This window comes from Neovison vison, chromosome 2, assembly GCF_020171115.1.
Source record: "Neovison vison isolate M4711 chromosome 2, ASM_NN_V1, whole genome shotgun sequence".
In the NCBI taxonomy this organism is placed as follows: Eukaryota; Metazoa; Chordata; class Mammalia; order Carnivora; family Mustelidae; genus Neogale; species Neogale vison.
In genome coordinates, this window is record NC_058092.1 from 186,766,510 (window position 1) to 186,793,254 (window position 26,745).

General features: G+C 40.6%; 2 protein-coding genes across 3 annotated transcripts in view; one reads left to right on the forward strand and one right to left on the reverse strand.

Moving 5' to 3' along the window:
* The first annotated feature begins 155 nt into the window (after positions 1-155).
* Positions 156-25,838, forward strand: OIT3 (oncoprotein induced transcript 3). The gene is made up of 9 exons (XM_044239753.1): positions 156-216; positions 4,238-4,612; positions 5,401-5,508; positions 10,057-10,179; positions 14,675-14,797; positions 16,512-16,672; positions 18,299-18,714; positions 23,755-23,854; positions 25,665-25,838. The coding sequence occupies exons 1-9, from the start codon at positions 156-158 to the stop codon at positions 25,836-25,838; spliced, it is 1,641 nt and encodes a 546-aa protein (XP_044095688.1).
* Positions 15,854-26,745, reverse strand: part of PLA2G12B (phospholipase A2 group XIIB) — a 34,654-nt gene continuing 23,762 nt past the window's right edge. Inside the window, exon 4 of one of the 2 annotated variants that reach the window (XM_044239759.1) lies at positions 15,854-15,941. In XM_044239759.1, the coding sequence (XP_044095694.1) occupies positions 15,859-15,941 (83 nt within the window). In that variant the 3' untranslated portion in view covers positions 15,854-15,858. Of the gene's footprint in view, positions 15,942-16,593; positions 16,694-26,745 lie in introns of those variants that run through there. The other variant, XM_044239760.1, reaches the window with a different exon arrangement.

The following is a 26,745-nucleotide window of genomic DNA, read 5'->3' on the forward strand; positions in this document are numbered from 1 at the left end:
TCCTCTTCCTCTGATAAAGCCCCAGCCAGTGCTGTAAAGTCTTTTTTCAGAAGAGCCTAGCGGCCTTTTTTTAAAAAGTGCTTGAAAAAGAAAGGGACAAAGGACAACTGGAATTAAGAGAATTTCCAATCTGTTCTGGTGGCTGGTCCAGAAGGATGCTTCAGTCCCTGCTTCTCACCTGCCTCTTCATCACAATGATACCTGCATCACCAGTGGGTGAGTCTTGCGTTGAGCACTTGGCACAACACACTTTTTGTTGTAGGACTTTGCTATTATGTCCAGATTAAGAGTATCTTAAATTCCAGTATCTTAAATACTGGTTTTAGAATAGTGGCAGAAAACCTATGATAACCTACCATAGATATATTTTCAAAGAATTCCTATTTCATGTTCCAGTTAGCCTCTTGCCTGGGCATCCGGAATTCCCGTGGATCTACCGTCCCCAACAGCTTTCCACTAGATAAATATTTCTCGGAGTCCATGTAGAAAGAATTCTAACCTCTTTATGTAATAGGCACTTTTGCAATTCCAACTTTAAGAGCAAAAATATAACCTTTAGAGTTGAGGATAGAGGGTTTTTTGTTTTTTTTTCTTTACTGAATATAAGGTCCTGAAAGAAAGCTCTATCCCTGTGAAAGACACAGAACTTCTCAGTCTGGACATCTGAAAAATATGACTATTGCATAGACTGAGGGAATCTTAAACTCTTTCCTTCCTTAGCCTTGGCACAAAAGTTGCCAAGAAGGCAAAACAAAGTTTCAATTCCAGTTACTAACACATTTCTCCTTTTTCCAATAGAATTTAAGTTCTAATTGGAAGAGAGAGTGAGAAGAGGTTGAGTTGGACAGAGCCATCCTTCTCGGCCTTCTGTGTAGTTCTGTTTAGTTGACCCTGATTTATTTCTTCACGATAATTCAGTTCTTGTGCTAGCACCTTCAAGGGTACACATTAAAAATGGGCTTGAGACCCTAAGGAGATGTGGAAATTAAGGTAATATGGTATCCTAGATGGGATCCTGGAATAAAGACACAAGCAAAAACTAAGGAAATCTGTACTATGGATTTGAGTTGATAATAATACATTACTACCGGATCATTAATTGTGTAAAAGATACCACACCAACGAATGATGTTTAATAATAGGGGAAATGGCACCGAGTATATGGAAACTCTGTACTGCTTTCTCAAGTATGCCCTAAATCTAAATCTATTAGAGTTTTGAACTAAGTTTAATTACCCTGTATCTGCTGCCAATAATTAGCCAAGTATTGTCTAAGCAAAAGTCGCTGCCACCACATCGGAATTACCACTTCCCTTTCTTTCCTTTCTTTATTACTTACTTTCCCTTTAGTACCTCCTGTTCCCATCACAGATCTTCCATCCCAGATCTTTCTTATGTTATCTATTGTTTGCAGCCCTTCTAGGACGTTTGACTCAATGCCAGAAGTGAGATAAAGGGAAAGCTTTGGGGGATGGGGAGTAGGGAGGGGGTCTTCCCCAGAAGGAGAGGGAAGTGAGAGAAAAGGAGGGGAAGGAAAGGAGAGGAGGAGGAGGGGGCAGGAAGCAAAGAGGGGGCGTAGGGAGAAGGGAAGGAGAAGGAAGGAAGAACGCGGGGAGCTTCCGGACCCAGGACCCAGCCCAGGGGCACCGTCCCCTGCACCTGGACTGGCTGGGAGCGGAAGGGCAAGGACGCTGCCTGAGGTCTGCTCTCCGCGCTTGGCCGCCGCGAGGGGCTGGCCCTGGGGACACAATGGCGTCTGCGCTTCCGGGGTGGGGGAACTCGGGAGGGGCCACCAGGCAGGACTGCTGATCAAGACTGAGGAACTTTCCGGCTGGCCTGGCCCGGACTCAACTTTGAAAGGAACCCCCGGGCGTCTTTTTGAAGGTCTCCCATTTAAGGAATGTGTACTAAGGCAACTAAGAATGCAGTGTGCATAATACCGAATTCCAGGCTCCCAGGAGAGCCCGAAAACAAGAATACCAGTGGCCAGATTATTGAAGGATTGACGGGTGGAGCGGTATGGGTTATTTAATGTCAGGAAATATTGCTGGGCGGGGGGCACCTAGGTTGTTAAGAGTCTGCCTTCAGCTCAGGTCCTGGAATAGAGCCTTGCAGGGGGTTCTCTGCTCCTCAGGGAGCCTGTTTCTCCTTCTCCCTCTGCCTGCTACTCTGCCTACTTGTGCTCCCTCTCTGTCTCTCTGTCAAAAAAATTAATAAAATAGAAAGAAAGAAAGAAAGAAAGAAAGAAAGGAAGGAAGGAAGGAAGGAAGGAAGGAAGGAAGGAAAGCAGAAAGAAAGAAATATTGCGTGGGGAAGTTAAAAAATGTACTTATTTTATAGAAGCTAGTGGGTAAATTCCCCCCATTTGGGCCATATGCCCCCTTCAACGAGAGGAAGTGAACTTTTAACAAATAACACAAGAAATGACAGTTAAATTTAAGGAAAAACTTTATAAATCATGAAATAGTTATTGAGGGCGGTTTCGGAATTTCTGCAAAAGCCATTAAAAGTTGAGTACCTAACCATTTCTTATAAAATTAGAGCCAAGGAGATCAACCAACTATTTCTATGAATTTATAATCACCTGTGAAATTGCCCTGGAAACCGTGCTTCTTAAGAGAACCACAGCTGGGAGAGCAGATGAGGGAATTTTTCCAGTTTGAGAGGGGAAAGTCTGTATGAGGACATTTTCTGCCCTCAAGTGACATCAGATATGGTCCAGGGTACAGCTGGGATACCTCAGGGACATTTTAAAAGAGGGGGTGGCCCCTGCCATGTGCAACTCTGCAAACGTGTTGTTTCCAGAAAATGCAACAGCCTACTTATTTCCTGTCCCATACTATCGTATTCTCTTTGGGGTCATTAGCACTAGGCTACACCCTCCTCTGTATGTGACTGAATTTAGAGAGTGAGCTGGAGTTTGAAATGGAGACTGGGAAAATCCAAAATATTCTCTAGACAACTTAAATTTTGTGATCATGGCCCATCATATTTAATTATTGGGCAGTGTTTGCTAAAACTGAATTTTCTGCCTACAATTTTCTGCCTTAATGTGAATTCTCTGCCTACAATGTTAGGTAAGTCAGTCTCCTGTGCATTACAAAGGTTGGTACTCTCTGGCTGGTGTTCCTTTCTAGAATTTCTTTGTTTCATAGGCTCTTCCTAAGGACAATTTCCCTACATAAATTCAATGCTTCCCTGAAATTGAGAGAAACAATGAGAATATTGGGGTTACTGGTGTCTGTAGTCATTAAAATACTTTTGATGAGATATTTGTCCATGCGATTTATGCACTAAAAATGCAAGCTTGAAAAATTTGGCTCTATTATACATAGTGGTGCCATGCTGATTGTTTATACACAAAGTTCATATTTTCAATGAGCTGATGGCATATATACCAACATTCACTTTGAGAATATCTTTGGTAATAATATGTCAGTATGCTGTGTATTTCAATATAGTGGACATGTGTCAGAGGTATTTTCCTTTTCAGTGGAATGAGATGTGTATCCTATTAACTAAACACATATTCCAACAGGACAAGCTTTCATCCACAATCTTGCTTACAAAGGACCATCCAAATAGTTTTTGAAAATTTCCAAAGATAAAGAGCTTACAACACTGTCATAGTCCTCTCCATTACTCCATACCTGAACTAAGAGGTTCTCCCCCAATAGTTTGTACTTGCTCTTGTAACACAATACCTAGAGTTGTGAGAACTGATGCATACTCTTCAGCCTTTTTTTCCCTCCCAACTATAGTTCTCAACTTCTCCAGTTGGTAATTGTTTTGACTCCCTTAAAAGTCTGTCACTTTTCTCTGGATACTAGGTTTGTCCATACTTTCATATAATATGGTCTCCAGTTCAACATAATATTCAGAATATTTTCTGACCACTACAGAGTTCAGTAAGACTATAATCCTAACCTCCCTTGGTCTGAACAACTATCCTCAATAAATGATTACTCTGGATAAAAAGTTTGGTCCCAAAGTAACACTAAACCTTAAACAGATTCAAAATAATTTTGTAAAAGGCATTTATAAAGCATGTTTAAGTCAATGTAAGGAATCTTAAACAGCTGCTGTTGGGGATTTTAGGTTATTTCTTTCTTAAAAAAAAAAAAAAGAAAGAAAAGAAAAGAAAGCCAAAATGTAAGATCAGGAAGCTGGACTCAGACTATTGCCATTGTAATTAGAAACTTCACAAGGTGCCTCTGACGTGTCTTTTCATTCCCAGCCCTAGATCCTTGCTCTGCTTACATCAGTTTGAATGAGCCATGGAGGAACACTGACCATCAGTTCGATGAGTCTCAAGGATCCCCTCTTTGTGACAACCATGTGGATGGGGAGTGGTACCGCTTCACGGGCATGGCAGGGGATGCCATGCCCACCTTTTGCATACCAGAAAACCACTGTGGAACCCATGCCCCCGTCTGGCTCAATGGCAGCCACCCTCTAGAAGGTGATGGCATCGTGCAACGCCAGGCCTGTGCCAGCTTCAACGGGAACTGCTGTCTCTGGAACACCACGGTGGAGGTCAAGGCTTGCCTGGGAGGCTACTATGTGTACCGTCTGACCAAGCCCAGTGTCTGCTTTCATGTCTACTGTGGTCGTGAGTATCTTCTCTGTGCTCTTTTTCCTCCCCAATAAGGCATCAGATGGCATCAGGAAAATACCATATGAAATCCAGTTATGGTAGTATCTCAGAGTCTGGATAACATCGACTTAGGGTCACAGGTAACTTCAGATTGTGATTTCTGTGATCTGTTCTTGTGTTTCCGAAAATGTCTTAAAGAAACCCAAAGGGAGAGGAGCTGTGACTCTGATCAGTTCTTTTTTATTTTGTCTTTGTCCCATTCAAACAAAACATTAGAAAATGAAGTGTTGATTTGGGTTACCTACATAGTGGATTTCCAACCATTTTGAGTATGGAGGACTCCTTTTTAAGATCTATATCAGACATTCACAAGGTAGTATTGTGCTTGGTATCCAATGATTTCTTTAAATGATATGTAATGGGAAAAAGCTGCTTGAGGTTGGGAGTATTTTTAAAATGACTTTTTGTATTAGTCCCATCAAAATCTACATGCATTTAAAAAACAGAGTACATAGAAGAGTAGGGCGTAACACTTCTTTATTCTACAGCTCATATTTGGTGAGATTTTAGATTTACAGAGATTCTATGCCCATGGATCTGAAGTTGGGAACCATTGATCTGAATGACAGATGTCCCTGGGCAGTATCCCTTTCCATTGGATCACATAAATCCTGAACAATGAGAACCCTCTCAATGTTGTCCATGGACTCATACCTCATAATTGAACTCATGAGGCTTTCTTATGAATGAGAGTGTCCTCTGGTCCTTGCCTCTCATGCAAGGTCAACTTCATCCTTCCACAGATTTTTATGACATCTGCGACGAGGACTGCCATGGCACCTGCGTGGACGCCAGCGAGTGCACATGCCCTCCAGGGACAGTGCTAGGCCCCGACATGCAGACATGCTTCGGTAAGAAACTAATCTTGAAGTAGAAATGGGCCATTCTGATCAAAAGGACGCATCAATCCCTTCCTGATGCAAAGCTCTGTGGTTTTTCTAGTTTGTGTCTCTAAACACTTAGAATGGTGTTTGCCTTTTTAAATCCATGACTAGGGCCTCAAACCAAGTTTACATCGTGTGTGGGGACAGATTAAGTTGCACTGTGCAGTACAGCAGTCCCTAGCCACGTGTGGCTTGGAGCTCTTGAAATGTAGCTAGTATGGCCGAAAAACTCAGTTTTAATTTTACCTAATTTTAATATAAAAGCTGATACTTGGCTCAGTCATTGGAAAACTGAAAATGTTTGGGACAACTTTAGTAACCAACTGTAAATTTTATGACTCTAAATACCAATCAAGTATTTCCAATGAAAATTTAACATCAAAATTGGGATGTTCTCTAGGTATAAAATACATACTCCATTCATTCAAAAAAAGATATGGGAAATGTCTCAATTTTAATCAATTTTAATATTGATTTTATATTGAGATGAAATATTTTAGACACATTGAATTAAATAAAATGTATTATTATAATTATTATATAACTAATAGAAATTTTTAAATTATTTATGTGGCTTGCTTTGTATTTCTGTTGGATGACTTTGGTCTAGAATTATCAAAGGACAAATTCCTACAGCTTCACTACCATAATTTTGGTTTCTCTGAGTAGCAAGAAAGGGGAGTCAGATTATTTTCTAGGAAATCTAGAGTTGTTTACTTGTACACATGTTGTTGTCTGTAGCCGGAAGAAAAGAGAGTTGAGAAACCCAAGATTGAAGATCATATCTTTTCCCATTATGAAGCTTTTTGTATTCACAATCAAATAGATTTAAAAGTCATCCAGAGAGAAGGGGAGGATTGGCCCATACCTGCTTCCTCAAGAAGACTAGTAACTGGTCAGAATGGAATGGGGTCTATGTTGAAAAATAGAGTAAAAGATTCTTATTTTAGAAAAATTTTTTTCTTCAGCCTCCTGAATGAACCCACTGACCATTCTATGAGCATGTTTATGCCTCCCCATACCAGCTGTTAGGGCTTTTACGTGATGGACTTTGTTTGATTTAATACTAAAAGGTTTGGGATGTAAGAGAGGATGGTTCCTTCAATCTTCCCACCCTCCTTCCCTCCCTCCCTCCATCCCTCAGTCTCTGTCTCTGTCTCTGTCTCTCTCTCTCACACACACACACATACACACACACACACACACACACAGTGTGCTTGGAAAATATTTGATATTTTAAGACAGGCTTTGTTTCATTACTTAGCTTTTGTGGGTTTTGTTTGTTTGTTTATTTGTTTTTTAATTTATTTATTTGAGAGACAGAAAGCATGTGCATGCAAATGGGGGAGGCAGAGAGAGAGAATCTCAAGCAGACTCCACACTGAGTGTGGAGCCGGACATGGGACTTGATCCCACAACCCATGAGATCATGACCAAAATCAAGAGTTAGACGCTTAACCAACTGAGCTACCTGGTACCCCTCAGCTTTTATTTCAATATAACTTTTGACGAGGTAAGATAGTTAGAGAACAAGGTAGAGAGGCAGAGAGAGAAGCAGGCTCCCTGCTGATCAAGAAGCCCAATGTGGGATGCAATCCTAGGACCCTGGGATCATGACTTGAGCCGAAGGCAGAGATTTAACTGACTGAGCCTCAGGTAATCTCTTATATTATTTTCTTATGTATGCTCCCATGGTTTTTTTAGGCAAATATAAAAAATACAAATATATATGTCTATTTACTGCCCTTTTTAAACCAAAATTTGCATATCATACACATCTTTTACATAACAATTTATCTAGGACATCATTGCCTAGTAGTGCATAGGGGAAAACCCCCAGTTCCTTCCTACCTGAGGTCTGCCTGTCAGTTTCAGGGACATCATGAATTCCCTGAAATTAAAGGCAAAATTTTGTATTGATATGCATATGCCAGTTTCCCCTTTTTTTTTTTTAAATGTAAGATACTTTTAATTCTTCATTTTAAATTATATAACTTTTTTCAGCCAGAGTGAAGAGTAAAGGAAAATAATACAATAGCATTATTGGCCAGGATGCTATAATAATATAACTCATGTACCCAGATTTTTTTCTTCCTTTTTCTTTTTAATAAAATTTACAAATATAAGTAAAGCCATCTCACTCCATTTCCTTTTGCTAATCCCTGTTTTGAAGTTAGTGTGTATTCTTCTGGTCCCTGTTTTTAGGCTTTTATTCTTTGTGTATGCACCCGTAAGAATATATAGCATTATTTTTGTTCTTAAAATTGACATTAAAATGATACTGCATGTGTGAGATTTTCTCTAGAGCAAACCCATAAAAGTGGAATGGCTGGGACGCAGAGTATCTAAGGTTGTAAATGACAACAAACTCCCAAATAGCAATGGCTTAAATCAGTGCAAGTGTATTGCTCTCTCACATTAAAAAAAAAAAAAAAAAATCAGTCTCAAGATAAACTGTGCAGGCTTGGGACAGCGTGTGGCCACATTCAGGAGAGCTGCTAGCGTCTCTGTCACCATCCACCTTCCAGGTGGTAGTGGCTCCAACTCAAAATCAACTATTTCCAATGAAAATTTAGTATCCAAATTGAGATGTGCTCTAGGTATAAGGTACATACTTCAATCATTCAAAAAAGGAGAAGGGAGAGGCAGACTCCCCACTGAGCAGGGAGCCTGATGCAGGACTCTATCCCAGGACCCTGGGATCATGACCTGAGTGGAAGGCAGACGCTCAACCCACTGAGCCACACAGACATCCCTATAGTTTCCATTTCTACAAGTGCTATGTTTATTTGGTTTCAATTCTGCCTTGTCTTTTTGCTCACTTCTTTTATCTTGGTTACTATCCTTTCTTTTATCTGCTTAGTAATTTTTAAAGTCCTTGTATTAAGGATTTTTCTGGATTATTCTGTTATTTCCAGTCTTGCCAAGTCATTCTCATAGCGGATCAGTTCCTCCTGTGTAGTGTTTCATGGCAAACCACCTTCTGTCGTAATTGTGTTTCTGTGAAACCACACTGACCGCCTGATTTGTGGAGGTTTGACTACAGAGCAGTTTTTCAAATGCTTCTGTCAGGTATCATTGAAGCTTCGTTGGTCCAAGTCAATTTTGTACCAATTTCTCAGCTGCAAGTTCATGTTTCAACCATGGCAAGGCCTGACTTGGGGTTCCTGTTGTTTATGAAGGATTTTCTCTCTCCTGGAGCCTCAGAGCAGGCTTGCTTACTGCGTCCGTGGGCCTTGGGGCAAAGTTCTTCTACTCCTCCCTTCAGTGTAGGGATATCTTTTCTGAGGTCATGGGGGTAAGCAGGGTTTCTGTTATAGCTCACCTCCTTTCCTGGGCCCAAGACCATGCCTTCTATCACCTCATGGGTGTTTAAATCCCAGTAATCCCAACCCCAAGCCTTGATACATTTAGTTCCCAAGCTTCCTTTTCTTTGTAGAAGGAAGGGAATCGACAATTGTTCCCAGCTATGCCTTTTTAAATTGCAATAGTCCATATCCTTCATCATATTCTTAAAAAGATGAGCAATCATTGCTTAAGTATAGTGTGGAAATAGTCCAATATTTAAAATAGACTTCAGGGGATGCCTGGATGGCTTAGTGGGTTAAGCCTCTACCTTGGGCTCAGGTCATGATCTCAGAGACCTGGGATAGAGCTCTGCATTGGGCTCTCTGCTGAGCTTCCTCCTCTCTCCCTGCCTGCTTCTCTGCTTACTTGTGATCTCTCTCTGTGTCAAATAAATAAATAAAATCTTTAAAAAAATATTAAAAATATAAAATAGACTTCAAGGGCTATTGTTCATATTATAAGAGAAGACTGTTTCACACAAAATTTTTATCAGATATTTACTTCTGTGATATAAGTTCCTTCAATGTATTTATTTATTTTTTTAAAACTTTTTTGTTTTATCCTTCATGTATTTCCACTTTTTTTTTAAGATTTTTATTTATTATTTATTTGACAGGCAGAGATCACAAGTAAGCAGAGAGAGAGAGAGAGGTGGAAGCAGGCTCCCTGCTGAGCAGAGAGCCCGATGCAGGGCTCGATCCCAGGACCCTGGGATCACAACCTGAGCTGAAGGCAGAGGTTTTAACCCACTGAGCCACCCAGGCACCCCAGCTTTGATGTATTTAAAACACAGTTTGATTTACAAGTCTATCTTTATTTAGCAAATCTTCAGGAACTCACTAGAGAAAGTGATATTTACCCATACAAAAAAAAAAAAATAGGTGAATCCAGGCAACAACAAAAAAACCCCAAAACTTCATTTTGCCTGTTTTGGTCTTAGAAGGGGATTAATTGGCAAATGGCTAAGTGCCTTCTGCTCTAGCTGGAGCAAATGGACAAATAACTTGGTTGAAGAGACCAGGTTGATGGAAGTGGTTATAAGGATTATAGCCAAGGAGTCAATGAATCAACAGGCTCTGAAAGATGTGAAGATTCTGCTAAGGGGCTTGGGGAAAGATCGAGTTGTTCAGCAAACAGGACGTAAGTGGTGTGGTTTCTCTCCCACAGATGAAAATGAATGTGAGCAAAACAATGGTGGCTGCAGTGAGATCTGTGTAAACCTGAAAAATTCGTATCGCTGTGAGTGTGGGGTTGGCCGTGTGCTAAGAAGTGATGGCAAGACATGTGAAGGTGAGAATGGGCAAAAAGGAATTCAAATCAAGAGCCCAAACTAAACCATTGGCTTATTCTTTGATTGATGTTCATGAAACTGTCCAACATTAGGAGAGAGTCAAGGTTGGGCTGTGTAAAGAAATGACAAAAAGGGGCTCACTGTCATTGAGGACGGTCATGTTGCAGGCAGAATTCAGTGTTGATTTTATCTTCAATATTTGAAAGGAGGGAGTTCTTGCATTTTGCAAGAGGCAGAGAGCCATTTTCTTTTCTTTTCTTTTCTTTTTTTTTTAAAGTAACTCTACCCTCAACGTGCTGCTCAAACTTAAAACCCTGAGATCAACAGTCGCAGGCTCTCTACAGACTGAGCCATCCAGGTTCCCACATTTTAATTTGGGAAATAAAAATAGGGTATTATATGTTTCTCAAATTTTAATGTGCCCATAAATTGTATGGGATCTTTTTAAAATGCAGATGCTGATTCAGTAGGTCTGGGCTCAGGCAAAGATAGTGCATTTCTGCATAACTTCTAGGTGACATCTCTGCCGCAGATCCAAGGAACAAACCCGCAGTAGCAAGATAATAGAGGTGGTAGCATAATAAATGGTTTATAGCAGTGGTTCTCGAACATTCCTGCTAAGAAGAATCACCCAGATGCCTTCACACCTGGCTGTTCCCAGGCCTCTTTCCTGGAAACTTCGTTCAGTGGAGTGGGCCTTACAGTTTGTATTTTTGCCGAGTTCCGTTAGGTGAGTCTTATCATCTTGGTGGTTGGGGAAACTGGTTCACAAGAAGCCATTTTATTCCCCCTCTATGCTTTGCATTTATTGGAGATTGATATACTGTGGGGGAGATAGTAACATCATTTTCTTTTTTTTTTTAAGATTTTATTTATTTATTTGACAGACAGAGATCACAAGTAGGCAGAGAGGCAGACAGAGAGAGAGGAGGAAGCAGGCTCCCCGCTGAGCAGAGAGTCTGATGCGGGGCTTGATCCCAGGACCCTGGGATCATGACCTGAGCCAAAGGCAGAGGCTTTAACCCACTGAGCCACCTAGGCACTCCAAGATTTCATTTATTTTAGAGAGAGAGAGAACATGAGCAGGGGGAAGGAGCAGAAGGGGAGGAAGTGGGAAGGGAAAAGAATCTCAAGCAGACTCTACACTGAGCATGGAGCCCCACACGGGGCTTGATCCTACAACCCTGAGATGAAGACCTGAGCTAAAACCAAGAGTTAGGTGCTCAATCGGCAACAGGAAGACTATGTATATTTTATGTGATTAAGTAATAAAAAAGAATTTGTAATGTATGTCAAATAGTTGAAATTGTATACTGTGACAATGATAGGAAATTTAGATAATGTCTCTTCTGTAAGGCACATTTGCCCTTGCAAATTATCACAACTAAAATGTTACCATTTCTACTTAAGTCTGAATCTCATGATGTTAGGGATTGAGGGAACAAAAGAAAAAAAAAAAACCCACCTCTTTGAAGATTATATAAAGAGATAAATGACTTAATTATCATTTACAGAGGACATATGATTTGTCCCTGAGGCTAATAAATTAGTGGTATAATACTGTTTATAAGAGCTCATTTTATTCTAGTTATATTCAACATAATAAAATACTACCCCAAAAGGAAAAATTATGGCTCGTTCCCATAATTTATTCCATGCAACAAAGTTTGCATTATTCACTGAAGGACCATTAGCCAGAATATTAAACTACTGTCCCTTATAACAAGACTAAATGTACTTTAAATTTTATTGAATAAGGATAATGTCTTGAATCTTCCTTAAATCTTAATTATTTTATGCAATAATCTTTGCATATGTGAATATTAATGAAATGTTCCGTGAGGAACGTTTGTAATTATTCATGAGCATTTTATTGGAAGTATTACTGTTAATCCTCATATAATTTTAAAACCTAATAATCCCGATCAAAAAGTATTTTAACAGAAGATAAAATTTGTACATGAGTTATACTTTAGCCTTAAGATTCATATTTGAAACCCTTACTTTTTTTTTTTAAGATTTATTTAAAGAGAGGGAGAGAACACACGGTGGGGAGAGTGTGGGCAGAGGGAAAGAGAATCTCAAGCAGACTCCCTGCTACGTGAGGGGCATGATGTAGGGGTCTATCTCGCAACCTTGAAATCACGACCTGAGCCAAAACCAAGAGTCAGACACTCGACCGACTGAGCCATCCATGTGCCCCTGAAACATTTAAGTTTTATTGATAGTTCAAACATATTTGTTTTCGTTGGTTAGTCAGTAAAATTAGACTTTTTTTTAAATAAAAAACTCTTTTTACTTTTAAATAATTTTTATCGTTTTGTTTTATTATGAAAATTATGTTCCTAGAAGAAAATATGGAAGGATAAATGAAAGATAACTAAAATGACCCACAATTCCTCTTGGCAAATCTATCCAAACATTTTGGAACATCCTCATAAGAGACTTATATCTTTTAAGCTAACTCATAATTTCAGCTTATTTTGTGCTTTGCAGTTTTAGACCTGGAAATATCCGGAGTGAACATTTACTCCAAACCCTTCGTTTTACAAATATTGAAATTGAGACCCTGGGAAATTAAATTACTTACGGAAGATAATTTTTACTGATTGACTTTTAAGATTTATTTATTTGAGAGAGAGAGAGAGAGAGAGAGAACATGCACATGCATGAGTAGGGGGAGGGATAGAGGGAGAAGGAGAGAGAGAATCCCAAGCAGACTCCCCACTGAGTGTGGAGCCCTACATGGGGCTTGATCTTACAACCCTGAGATCACAATCCAAGCCAAAATCAAGAGTCAGATGCTCAACAGACTGAGCCACCCAGGACCCCCAGGACGATCACTTTTAGGGAAAAAAAAAAGTCCCATTAATGTTTATCTTAATGTTTTATAGTATATTTTTACACTGTCTTCTACATTGTTATACATCATGTTCAGCTGTTTCAAAAATCCCTGGCTGTACTTTTATTATTTTTAAGTATCCAGATTTATAACCAGGTAATAGCCTAATCTTTCTTAAGTTTTATAAGAATTAATTCACTGTAAATTTACACTCTATGTATGTTTCACAAAAATTGATTCATCCCCAGTTAATTTACTGATGTTTTAAAGTAATATATATTTTTTACTATTATTGAACTGAGAATTCTGACTATAACCGGAAATCAGTTTATATCTTTCCTTGATCATCTGAGATGATTTGAGAGCATTTTTTAAATTTATATTACCCCTAGAACAAGGGCAGCAAGTTTTTCTGTGTAGGCCAAAAAGTAGATATTTTAGTCTTTGTGGATCATATGGAATCTGTTGAAACTAGTCAAGTTTGCCTTATAGTGAGAAAACCCTCATAGATAATAGATGAATGAATGGGTGCGGCTGTGTACCTGGAAAACTTACAAGGTTGTATAGTGGGCCAGAGTTTGATAAAAGATAATGTCTAGAGCCCACAAAAGTCATTAATTTTTCTCTACTAACTATGAAATCATGTGGTAGTTCCTTTAGTTTTCAATTGAATCCTTTTTTCTTATCCATCTGGTTGAGTATGCTTTTTGAAAATGCAAAATTTTTACTTTTTTTTTTTGGTGGGGCTTGAACCCATGACTCTGAGATCCAGGCTAGAGCTGAGACCAAGAGTTGGACGCTTAACTGAGTGAGCCACTCAAGTGCTCCCCCAAAATGCAAAACTTTTTAAAAGTGAACTTTTAAAAATGTATTCAAAAGAGGTATGTCACAAAGAGCTTAGTGGAGTGGACCAAGTATGTTTTCCAGGCTTCATTTTTATGTGCTGTCCCATTTCCACTATTACTAGAGATTTGAGGGGAAGGTCTGGCGATCCAACTAACTGACAATAACTAACTCATCCACCTAACTAGTCTAGTTACATTTCTATTCTGTCATTCCCCTCTACATCAGTAATACTCTACAAAATTTGAAAATGGGTGCAATAAATATTACAGCAATTACAAAGTGACTTGTGGGTCTTCCTCCCCAAAACTAATACCACCCTGAGAAAAACAGACAAATCCAGACTGAAGGACGTTCTACAAAATGACCAGCTGAAGAGGTTAGGGCTTGTGCATGTTGTAAGATTGCTCTTCGTAGCAATCACATTCTTTTCCATTTTATTTTATTTTATTTTTTCAGTGTTCCAAGATTCATTGTTTATGCACCACACCCAGTGCTCCATGCAATACGTGCCCTCCATAATAACCACCACCAGGCTCACCCAACCCCCTACCCCTCTCCCCTCCAAAACCCTCAGTTTGTTTCTCAGAGTCCACAGTCTCTCATGGTTCATCTCCCCCTCCAATTCCCCCCAACTCACTTAAACAGTTTTTCATGGGCTTCCCTACATGACTCAGTGACTGAATTAGGCTCCAGTGATACTGTGGGGAGCCAAGTGTATTCCCTGATGCCAAGTGCCATCCCAAGAACCAGAATCCTCGGGGAAGAGGCCGGCAAGGTCAAGTCCTTTTCTTTTGGTTTTATTGCAGATATTGAAGGATGTCACAGTAACAACGGGGGCTGCAGCCATCTTTGCCTCGTGTCCGGGAAGGGGTACCAGTGTGAATGTCCCCGGGGCTTGGTGCTGTCTGAAGATAACCGTACATGCCAAGGTAGTACATGGATGGGCTCAACCTCTGCTCCTCACCCCCCTGCCCTGCCCCAAACCTCTCTGCCTTCCTTACTCAACTAGGTCAAGATTCTCGTCTATTAGAACACCAGCTCCTTCGGCAGCGGGTATCCCTGCATCTTTACTCTGGGATCATTCGAGAGAGAAGCTCTCTGAGAACATATTACCAAAAATTTAATTTTCCTTTGCTTTTTAAGAACTTGTAGTTAAAAAAACACAGAGCAGAAAATTGACCACCTAAGCCAGATTTAAATGTTTAGTTCAGTAGAATTTACATATATTCTTATGGTTGTGCAACAGATTTCCAGAACTTTTTTGTCTTATAAAACTGAAACTCTATATCCTTGAAAGAACAATTTTCCATCCCCCCCCCTCACCCCGTGCCCTGGCAACCACTATTCTATTTCTATTTCTGTGAAGTCAATTACTTTAGACACCTCATGTAAGTGGGGCCCTATGGCATATGTCTTTTTGTGACTGACTTATTTCCCTTAGGATAATATCCACCAGGTTCATCCATGTTGTACCATATGACAGGATTTCCTTCCTTCATAAGGCTGAATAATAGTCCATTGTATTTATATACCACATTTTGTCTAGCCACTCATCCATTGATAGGCTCTTGAATTACTTCTATGGTTGAGATATTGTGGACAATGCAGCTATGAACAAGGGTGCGCAGATATGTCCTTGAGATCCAGCTTTCAATTCTTTTTGATATATGCCCAGAAATGGGATTGCTGGGTCATACAGTTTCCTTTGCTTTTTACTTACGAATTTCCCCCCTAATTTCTATTATTAGTAGTATAATTAGTAGTTAATTTTGAAGTCTAAGACAACTGATGCAGTTCCTTTCTTTTCTAACAGATAATTGGGTAGTGAAACTAAGCTAAAAGCCTTAGAGAACTGATTTTTCTCCCTACAATTACAATACGAGCATCAACAATCTTTTGACTACTATTTTCTGGAAATCGAGTTATTTATGTTCAGAATCTTAACTCATCCATCTAGCAAATATTTAATGAACACCTACCTTTGATTTCTTTATGCTCTGTCATTTTTATGATATATTCTCACATATTTTCTGACAGTAGCCATAAATATTCCTTTTAGAGTATTTGTAGAGCCTGGAAAAGTGAACACAGGATCACTAAAGAAAAGCAATCCTTTTTATATTAAGTTAAAGTAGAATTTATAGTCAGCATTTATGGTTTACAGAACAATGCAAGGATAATTTGGAACTCTTCCCCAAGTACACTAACGTTGTTTTTATTACCTCTGTTTTATGAGACATAATTAATGGTAAAGTCAAAGCAGTACTGTTATGTAATTTAAGCATATATCAAAGAAGTACTTTTTCTGTATTGACAATAAATTGTTTGTACTAAAAGTTATTCCGTGAGGAGTTTCAGTTCATAAAACTATGCTATCCATACTTTGAAATAAATGTTGAATCAAAACTTGAGCAATATTTCCTCATTTGGAGATCAGTGTGTTTGAGAATTATTTGACCACAGCCTGGGGAGTTAGGAGTCCTGGTTTCATTCACCAACTTGTTTTGAGTCTCTTAGATTTCCTTGAGGATGGAACAAAAAGCTCAAATTGTGGGAGGGTAAAATTAATTCTCCTAGAAGCGTTCCTTATCCTTCTCCCAATTCAGATTTCTCCGTTCTAACAGTGCCCCCTTTCTGCCACAGTCCCCGTGTTGTGCAAGTCGAATACCATTGAAGTGAGCATCCCCAGGGACCTGGTTGGCGGTCTGGAGCTCTTCCTGACCAACACCTCCTGCAGAGGAGTGTCCAATGGCACCCACGTCAACATCCTCTTCTCCCTCAAGACGTGTGGCACGGTGGTTGATGTAGGTTCTTGCTGGAGGACACTTGGGGGATGACCAAAAGTCAGTTATTTGGGATTTAGTTGACAGAGGTATGCTGTGTGGCTTGTCATAGATGAAATATTTCCACATGAAAGAATGCAGCTCAAAAACTCGTATGCCATTCACTTAACATGTGTATTATTGAGCATCTGCTGTGGTCTTGGCCCTGTGAGCACAGGGAGGTGAGAAGAATTCTGCTCTTTCCTTTCTTCGGTAGTCCTGTCTCTCTGATATAGCAGACATTTCCCTGAGTGCATCAGCCCCAGCACAAGGAGGCTGGCTGCATCTCCTCTGACCAATTTTTTTACTTGAAGAAACCAAGTAAAGAATCGATGAGGGTCCCTATAGGAGATAACAGATGAGTTCAAGTGTTGAACTAGGTAGAGGGAAAAGGATTGTACTTTCATCTAAGAATGTGCACCGGAGTCTGAGGGATATGAAATAAGATTCTTCACTTTGGGGAACATACGCAGTAGGCCTGAGATGACAACACACACACACAATATAAATAAGAAACAGTGATAGAGATGACAGGTGCCGTTGCAGTCCAGAAAGGGACAAACACTGGAGCAGTCAAGACAAGTGGGCCTTGAACTGGGGCGGAAGCCTGTGTGTGGCTTATCCAGGCAGAGAGGAAAAGAAAGGCCGTTTCAGATGGGAAACAAGTGAGCCAGTGTCAGAGATGGGAATATTTAAGGCTTACGCTGAGTGAATGGGCAGTGCTGACTGACTGGCAAGGAACACGTATTGGAAAAGGAAACTGGAGAAGTAGGTGGGGGAAGACTGTGCTTCCAAGGATCTGCCTTGTGTGTGAGGGTGAGATATTGGAGCTTTATCCCCCAGAGTGAGGTTGCTGGCGCTGTAATGATGAGATCAGCAGTGTACGAGACGGATGGAAATAGAGGGGACCTGGGTCCAGAAGATCAGGGCCGCGGTTCTTGCAACCATTTAATTAAACCAATATTTATTTATTGAATCTGACAAATAGAAAATCAGGAATCTAATGAGACCTGGGGTGGGATATGGGGGTGCTATCCCAGGAGAAGGGGGGCCCACTTCAGGCAAATTGAATAATTGAGTGGAAATGCCCTGGGGTGGGTTGGAGTTACTGGCCCTCAGGGGAGCAGACAAGGCTGGAGATAAAGAAGAACTGAGAGCCGTCTGCATAAATGCGGTAGCTGAAGTTCTCTGCCTGTGGATGAGTTCAGCACAAGGTCAGGCCGCAGCCTGATCAGCAGGTCTAGGATTCCAGAAAAAAAAAAAAACAATACACTGAAGCCATTCTTTCCTAAAATACCAGAGCTTCGAATTTGCTGATTCTGCATAGTTCAGGTTTAATGAGTAATACTCCAGAGGAATGTGTGGGTTGACCAGGGAGTAATATATAAAATTCTTAACAGTCAGAGCATCTTGCTGAAAAGAGAAGAGATGTTTTAAAAAGCCTTTGAGCTTCAGCAACCAAATCTCTAATTGTTTTGATGTAAATAGAAGTGTGGAGAATGTTACAGTCAAGAATGGGATTGCGTGGGAGGGTGGGATAGGGTGGATTGGGGAGCTCTAGAGAAATAAACATAGTCTTTTTCCTCTCCTGGCCCTGACCTGGCTCAGGTGGTAAATGACAAGATTGTGGCAAGCAACCTTGTGACAGGCCTACCCAAGCAGACCCCAGGAAGCAGCGGGGACATCATCATCCGAACCAGCAAAGTGCTGATCCCAGTGACCTGTGAATTTCCACGCCTGTACACCATTTCAGAAGGGTACGTTCCCCATCTTCGAAATACCCCCCTGGAAATCATGAGCCGCAGCCATGGAATCTTCCCATTCACTCTGGAGATCTTCAAGGACAATGAGTTTGAAGAGCCCTACCGGGAAGCTTTGCCCACCCTCAAGCTTCGAGACTCCCTCTACTTTGGCATTGAACCTGTGGTGCACGTGAATGGCTTAGAAAGCCTGGTAGAGAGCTGCTTTGCCACCCCCACCTCCAAGATCGACGAGATCCTGAAGTACTACCTCATCCAGGATGGGTAATTATGCTGCTTACACGATTTATTATCCCCAGCTCACACCCGATTTCTCCCATCCAAGTACTAACCAGGCCCGACCCTGCTTAGCTTCCGGGATCAGAGGAGATTGGGCGTGTTCAGGGTGGTACACCCGGCCGTAGACTCACACCCGATTTCTAAGTGCACAGCATACTTGGTCATTTCCTAAAACAATAGGGCACTTCTGTGAGCTCTGAATTATTTCAAAAACCTTTTTTTTTTTAAAGATTTTAAAATTTATTTATTTGACAGACAGAGATCACAAGTACGCAGAGAAGCAGGCAGAGAGAGAGGAGGAAGCAGGCTCCTTGCTGAGCAGAGAGCCCGACGCAGGGCTTGATCCAGATCCCTGGGATTATGACCTGAGCTGAAGGCAGAGGCTTTAACCCATTGAGCCACCCAGGCACCCCTCAAAAACCATTTATTGACATTAGAGATAAAAACTGGTGAGGGAGCAGGAAGTTGAGAATGACTCCAAGGGGTCTAGCACGGATGACTGACTAAATGCCGTTAACCCGGATGGACGGCCATAAGGAGAAAAGCAGATTTGAGGTGAAATATTGAATATGACAAGTCCAGATAATACTATTGAATTGTAAATGCCTTCAGGATACATGGGAAGAAAAGGTCAGCGGGCAGTTGGAAATGTGTATCAGACCCAGGAACAAGGTCAGGACTAGAGAGAGATAAAGGACCAAGAATCATCCGTGTTTCTATTGGAAACATGGGATTGATTAACCTGATTAGAGAGAGGGTAGAGCATGAGTGTGAGTGTCGGGGCTGGGGGAAGGCAGATAATTGCAAGCGGATGGGGAAGAGGAAGCAGCAAATGTCAACTCCTCTTTTAGGAAGCTTGGTAGTGAAGGAGAGACAAGAATTACTTAGAAGGTTTTAGAAGAACGATCAAGTGAAATTTGGTTTTTGTTTGCTTGTTTTTGTTGTTGTTGTTATTGTTGTTTTTTTATTTATTTGACAGAGAGAGAAATCACAAGTAGGCAGAAGTAGGCAGAGAGAGAGGGAGAAGCAGGCTCCCTGCTGAGCTCGATCCCAGGACCCTGAGATCATGACCTGAGCTAAAGGCAGCGGCTTAACCCACTGAGCCACCCAGGTGCCCCTGTTTGCTTGTTTTATATAAAAGAGATTTCCTTATTTCCTAAGGATCCCTGGATTGAGAACTGTGTGTGTCTCACGAGCCTGTTGGAGGCCTAGCAGTTGTCACACCCATTGCTCACATTCCCAGGAAAATGACACGCAAACCCCATACTCATGGTAGAATCTTATCAGCTTCTTCCTTGTTCTCAGTGTCAGGTGGGACATAGCTCAGATAGGGTCAGGACCCGCAGCTCACTGAAAGCGACATGGTGTAACAAGAGAACCACCTGGGCCGTGCCCTAGGCTAATGGGCCTCATGGACTCCGAAATGTCTGCTTAGTTTTTCTCTGCTGGCTCTCTCACCGCAGGCGTCCTCCATCTGCTGCCGTCAGTCTCTTGCACAGGGATGTTCAACTTTAGAGCACATGGGATCAACCAAGAGGCTTTTTTTTTTTTTTAATTTTTTTTTTTTTTATTTGACAGAGAGAGAGATAGATCACAAGTAGGCACAGAGGCAGGCAGAGAGAGGGTGAAGCAGGCTCCCTGCTGTGCAGAGAGCCTGATGCAGGACTCGATCCCAGGACCCTGAGATCATGACCTGAGATGAAGGCAGAGGCTTAACCCACTGAGCCACCCAGGCGCCCCAACCAAGAGGCTTTTGTGGAAGAAGCAGTGCCCCCAGACTTGTTCTCTCTGTTCTGCTTTGTCTTAATTCCAGCCCTTACCTTTCACCTGGATAGCAAAAACAGCCTTACGACAGCCCCCTGAATCCCAACTCTCAAATCTCAGCTCCAAGAATCCCTGGGTAACCAGTCAAAAGACAAACAAATGTTAAAAATTGGGGGGGAGGAATATATATATACACTTTTTTTTTTTTTTTCAGATCCCTGCTAAAAACCTTTGATGACTCTTGATTTCCTTTGGTTGGTAAATTTAACTGTTTGCCAGCAGGAGTACTTGTAGCCTCCCTTAGCTTGTTTTCAGAACATGGAAAATGTATCATTCTGAGCTGCTTTGCATGGTCAGTAACAGGTCTCATAGGTGTCTGTAGTTCTTTGGATTTCTTGCCATCTTAAAATTACCTCCACAAAGTTTTAAAATGAAAAGTAGAAGAATCATTTATTATTTCTTTTTTTTCATTTGCATACCTAATGCTAAGGAGATTAAGGAATGGATTTACTTTTAGTGGGGAGTAGATGTGGGTTCCTTTATTTTTTTTTAATGGCTGTATTCTCATTACATTCTCATACAACGAGCATACACATTGAAAGTGTACAGTTTAAGTTCTGATGTATGCATTCATGAAGCCATCAGTACAGTCAAGATAGGGATCATTTCTCTCATTCCAAGAGTCTTTTCCTACCCCTATATTTACTTTTTGCAAAAATAAATGCATAATCATAACTCGCTTATTGACAAAACATGTAATCTACAATCTTAGTAAAGCTGGTAAAGTTTATTTATATATTTGTTATTCAGGTGCTCAGTTAAGGACTATCTGCTTTTTATTTTAGAGAGTTCTAAGAAGTTGTGCTTTTTAATTTTCTAGCCCTTAGCACATACAGAATTGCTAAAAAAAAAAAAATATATATATATATATATATATATATATATATATGCTGCAGGAGAAATTAAAATGCTTAAAAGCCAGAGGCAAGAATTAAAAAACACAGCAGTAGAGGTATATTTAGTAAACAGGCAAACGGTCCCATCTCTGGTACAATAATGGAGAGTACTGGAATGGTGTCTGTGAGACGATTCCTCCAGATAAAATCCGACTCTGAGCTTGGCTCACAGTGCCTCACACACAGACCTCTGCCCTCTCCAGTTTCTGTTCCCAGCAAAGGGAACTACAGGCAATTCCCAGACTCTATTATTTCCTACACCTTCCTCGCTGCACCTGCTGTTTCCTCTGCAGAAATCTCCTTTTCTTCCTGCCCAACTCTCCCTGTTCCCTCAAGATTCAGCTGGATTTTTTTCCTTCATGAAGCCTTCCTTGATTCCTTCTGCCATGAACTGGAAATTTTTCTTCTTTTTCTTTTCCCCTCTATGCCTATCCTATAGTGAGGGTCACTAAATAGCTGTCAAATGAACTATTGAATGGACATTTATCATAATAATCATTTGAAGCAAGTCCAGAGCCCTAAAATAAACATAATGCAGTAAGCTTACATTTATAAATTGTTTGATTATTCATTGTTCTCAGCTTGCATTTAAATCAGGTCATTTTCCCCTGATATTTAACACAGCTCATTCACCTCTCTCCAGTTTTAGTTGGCGTATGCTCAGAGAATACAAAGCAATTTAGTGCAAACCTCAGCAAAGTAGAATTAGAAAAGTAATCTCCAGAAAAAGAAACATTGAATTCCAAAGTGAAACATTGGACAACTTTTGAGTAACCAATTATTTTGGATTATCCTATACCATCCTTACTTTCTTTTAGCACATGAACTTAGAGTTGATGAACCACATTGTCTAATCACAGCAAACACCAGGTCAAGAGCCAGAATTTGTCCTGGGTCCTATTCTGTAGTATATTACCCCATAACAACTCTTCCTGCCTCATTTTCTCTCTTAAAGAAAAAAATGGTATTTTTAGGTAAAAATAATTGAAAATGGTGAGGCCCTTAGATGAAAAGTGCTGTTTTGATATCATGTTACTATTTTTGTCCTAGATACAGACTGTAAAGTTCTTGACATCACAGACCATATTATTCATCTTTATATCCTCTGCAGCTCCCAACAGAACATGTTGCACAGACTAGGTATGTGATAGGTATTTGTTATAGAACATAATCAAAAGACGGTATATATTAACTTTACCTCAAGAAAATGAAAATGAAAACATAAATACAAGAAATAACTGAAACTGCATAATATATTTAGATTCTCTTCAGGTCAAGGGAATATGGACTAGGGGTATTATATATCACAATGTCTTCTTTTTAAACAGTTTTATTGGGTTTTTTGAACTGCACTGAAACAATACTTAACAATGAACTAGAAAGTGGTCTGTAAGCACGTGAAGCAAGGATCCAGTTTCATAGACTTTTCTTTCTGGTCCCCACATTTTTTTTTCCTGGACTGGTAGACAAGAACTAATAGGTATCCAGAAAAAGGAAAATACCCAGAATTTAAAGTTCCTTTAAAATTCACAGTGGGAAAGACGATACAAGTGTAATCTCTGTCCTCTCAGGAGAAAATGTTCATCAAATACTAAACCTTGGTCTCAAAATTGAGAACCAGTAAGACTTCTTTTCCCCAGCTAACCTTGAGATGAGACTAGGACTTTCACTTTAAGCAGTAGACCTGAGATGGAAACCCCAAGACCTTATCAAACTACAACTCTGCATTAAATGTGGGGGGAAAATGAAGTTCAGCAATTAGGAGGAGACTGAACCTTCCCAGTAGAACCAGTTACTCTCTCTGGAACTTAAATCTTTATGCAGCTCAGTGTTGCACACATTGAGGCTTGCTCACCTTTGAACCCTCGTTGGGGGTTAGTGTGTATTAGGTGCCCAATAAATATTTTTGAAATCTCAAACCAATCATCAAGTATGTGAATGCAGAATTCCTGTGATGTATTACAAATGAAAATACAGCCTTCCAGAGATATCTTCATTTCAAAAGGTATCTTTGAAAGAAATGTGGTTGCTGTTGCTCCTGCTTCAATACATTGACGTATCGAGAGGTCCTCGTGCCCAATTCGTGGGTACAGAGAATGAGAGATGGGACAGACAGTATTCATGAGCAGGAAGACGACTTTGCAAGGAGGGAATTTCATTTTTCTTTCATTCTCAAGAAACTTGAGTGCAGCCCAGCCTCCTCCACCCAGTCAGCATTTCTTTGGACTAAACACATTGGGTCAGATTGTTTTTCCATCTCTGCTGAAGCCATCAAGTCTTACGTGTTCTCCTGTCCTGCTTTTAGTTGTGTTTCAGATGACTCCGTGAAGCAGTACACGGCCCGGGACCACCTAGCAAAGCACTTCCAGGTCCCGGTCTTCAAGTTTGTGGGCAAAGACCACAAGGTGAGCTGAACACCTTTATCTTGGAACCCACACCGCACCCCTCCCCCACTCCCAGGCCTGGCCCTCATTTCTTGGCGTGCCTGGTTGTTGACATTCTCTGTAAGCTCACAGTTGGGATCCGCATTACCTCTATGAAAAACACTGCAGAACTAGCTGTCTAGAATGTCACAATTATCTGCCTTTCTTCCAATAAAATCACTGTGTTTGTTCAAAGAAAATACTATATGATCATAATTTTATTTTTTTTAAGTTCTATTTTATTTAAGTCACTTCTGTGCCCAGCATAGGGCTCAAACCCACAACCCTGAGATCAAGACCTGAGCAGAGGTCAAGAGTCAGATGCCTAACAGACTGAGCCACCCAGGCACCCCTATATGATCATAATTTTAAACTGTTGTGGGGGGGCATGGTTGAAAAGCCTGTGTGGTAATCATATGGCAAAGTATATGGGCAGAAAATTCACAGAAAAGACAAATAGTGAGTTGTTCAGTGAAAACAGTACTTAAAATGCCAATTAAAACAATTATAAGTCATTACTTTATACAAATTAAATTTATAAAAATTATAAATCACAATGCTTGCAAAGTTATAGGGAGAAGTATATAGAGGCAGTATAAATGGGTATGGTTTCTGGAAAGTTGTCTGGTAATATGTAGTAATAACCATAAAATCATCAGATTCTTTTATCTAAAAATTCTAATTCTGACAGTTTCTCAAAAACAAGCAAGCAAAAAAAGAAAAATGAGATTTGTTGTATGTTATAGAGAAGGAGAAAAAGTCCTCCAACAGGGCTACCACGTATCTATTAGTGTAATATTAAGTAGTTATTAAAATGAGAAATATAGAAAAAGGAGATATTAAAAGTCATATGTCATAACAATTTACATGCATATTGAGTATGCTGCATTTTTTTAAAGATTTTATTTATTTATTTGACAGACAGAGATCACAAGTAGACAGAGAGGCAGGCAGAAAGAGCGAGGAGGAAGCAGGCTCCCCGAAGAGCAGAGAGTCTGATGCGGGGCTTGATCCCAGGACCCCGGGATCATGACCTGAGCTGAAGGCAGAGGCTTTAACCCACTGAGCCACCCAGGTGCCCCAAGTATGCTGCATTTTTGAAAAACACACATACATAGAGGTTATAAGAGGCAATAGAGAGAATGTTAAGGTAGAAACTTTGCTTTTTCAACTCAATAGAGTTGTTGAAATGTTTAAACCAAAGGAAGTTTAAGAGACCAGCTATCTTTTCCACACTGCATTTAAGTGAATTCATGTCCTTTCCTGTTTTATCACTGTTCTAGAACAACTGTTAACCATGATGGCTAATCCTGATCTCCCTCCCCAAGCAGGCAGCATGATTTGGGAGGTAACTTATAAGAAGAAGCTTGGACAAAGAACTTGTTACTTGACACAGAAGCATGCAGGCACCTATGTTTTTCCCAGACTTTGGTGTGAAGAACAAAGTTGTTAATGTTATTAGGTGTTCCCTTCTCAAAGGTCTCTCCTGTCTCTATACAAAGGCAGGAGTTATGCTTTGGGGTGGGGGGTTAGGTTAGATCACCCACATGACTCCATATGTTTGCCCACCTGACCAATGGTGTGAATCTGGGCAAGTTGTCTAACTTAAGTCTCAGTTTCCTCATCTGTAAAATGGGGATGACGACATCCACCTCAGAGGGCTGTTGTTTATATGAAATGAGATACTATATATGAAACATCTGGTATAGCGAGTGTCTGGCTTCCAGAAGGGGCCCTACAATCAGCATCTGTTATCACTATTTTTGTTAATTTTCATTTATGGTCTTTCCAGGAAGTGTTTCTGCACTGCCAAGTCCTTGTCTGTGGACGGCTGGATGAGCGTTCCCGCTGTGCCCAGGGCTGCCACCGGCGAGTGCGTCGTGAGGCAGTGGAAGGAGAGGATACAGCTGGTCCCCAGAGCCAGATGCTGACGGGTGGCCCGATCAGGATCGACTGGGAGGACTAGGACGGCCCCACACCCGACTCCTGGCTCTGGGTTGCCCTCCTCTTTAGAACTTCTCCCCACTGAGAACATCAGTCAATACCCTAGAACACGGCATTCTTTAAACCTCATACTGTGGGTTTAGACAGACTTCCAGAACGGACTCATTCTGATTCGGGCCCCTGGACTGGGAAAAGTCACTTCACTGCTGACTGACCTGACTCACATGGGGCTTCATCCTCCTGACATTGAAAGCTGCGCTGTCCCTTCCGAAAGCAGCTCACTCCATTTCCCAGGTTTCCTCCCTACAATAAAACACCCAGTGTAGGATACAATAGGACCACTACAACCAAAATTTGGGCATGATACTCCAAACAACAAACTTAAAATAAATTAAATAGTTGCTTGAAATTATGACTTAAATACCCAGTAACTCCTTAAATATGTAAATAATAATCATACCCTGAAATTTGGATACAAGCACAGAATATTTACAGGGAATTAGGAAGTTTATTGATGTAAGAGTGTACTAAAAGTGACTATTTGATTTTCCTCTTGCATGATGTTTTCTTTTTTGAAGTTTTTATACCATCTTAAGTGAAATATTTTCAATTAAATTTATTAACATGCGGGGCACCTGGGTGGCACAGTGGGTTAAGCATCCGACTCTCAGTTTTAGCTCAGGTTCTGATCTCAGATTGAGCCCCATATTGGGCCCCATTCGATGTGGAGTCTGCCTGAGATTCTCTCTCCCTCTGTCCTCCTCTCCCCTCCAAAATAAATAAATAAATCTTTAAAAAGTTTATTAACATGGGGTGCCTGGGTGGCTCAGTTTCTAAGCATCTGCCTTTTGCTTGGGTCATGATCCCAGGGCCCAATGTTCGGGCCCTGCATTGGGCTCCCTGCTCGGTGGGAAGCCTGCTTCTCCCTC

Coding starts and splice junctions, on each gene's coding strand:
- OIT3 (XM_044239753.1), top strand. CDS start 156: ATGCTTCAGTCCCTGCTTCTCACCTGCCTCTTCATCACAATGATACCT. Junction 217..4,237: donor GATACCTGCATCACCAGTGG/GTGAGTCTTGCG, acceptor TTTCATTCCCAG/CCCTAGATCCTTGCTCTGCT. Junction 14,798..16,511: donor AGATAACCGTACATGCCAAG/GTAGTACATGGA, acceptor TTTCTGCCACAG/TCCCCGTGTTGTGCAAGTCG.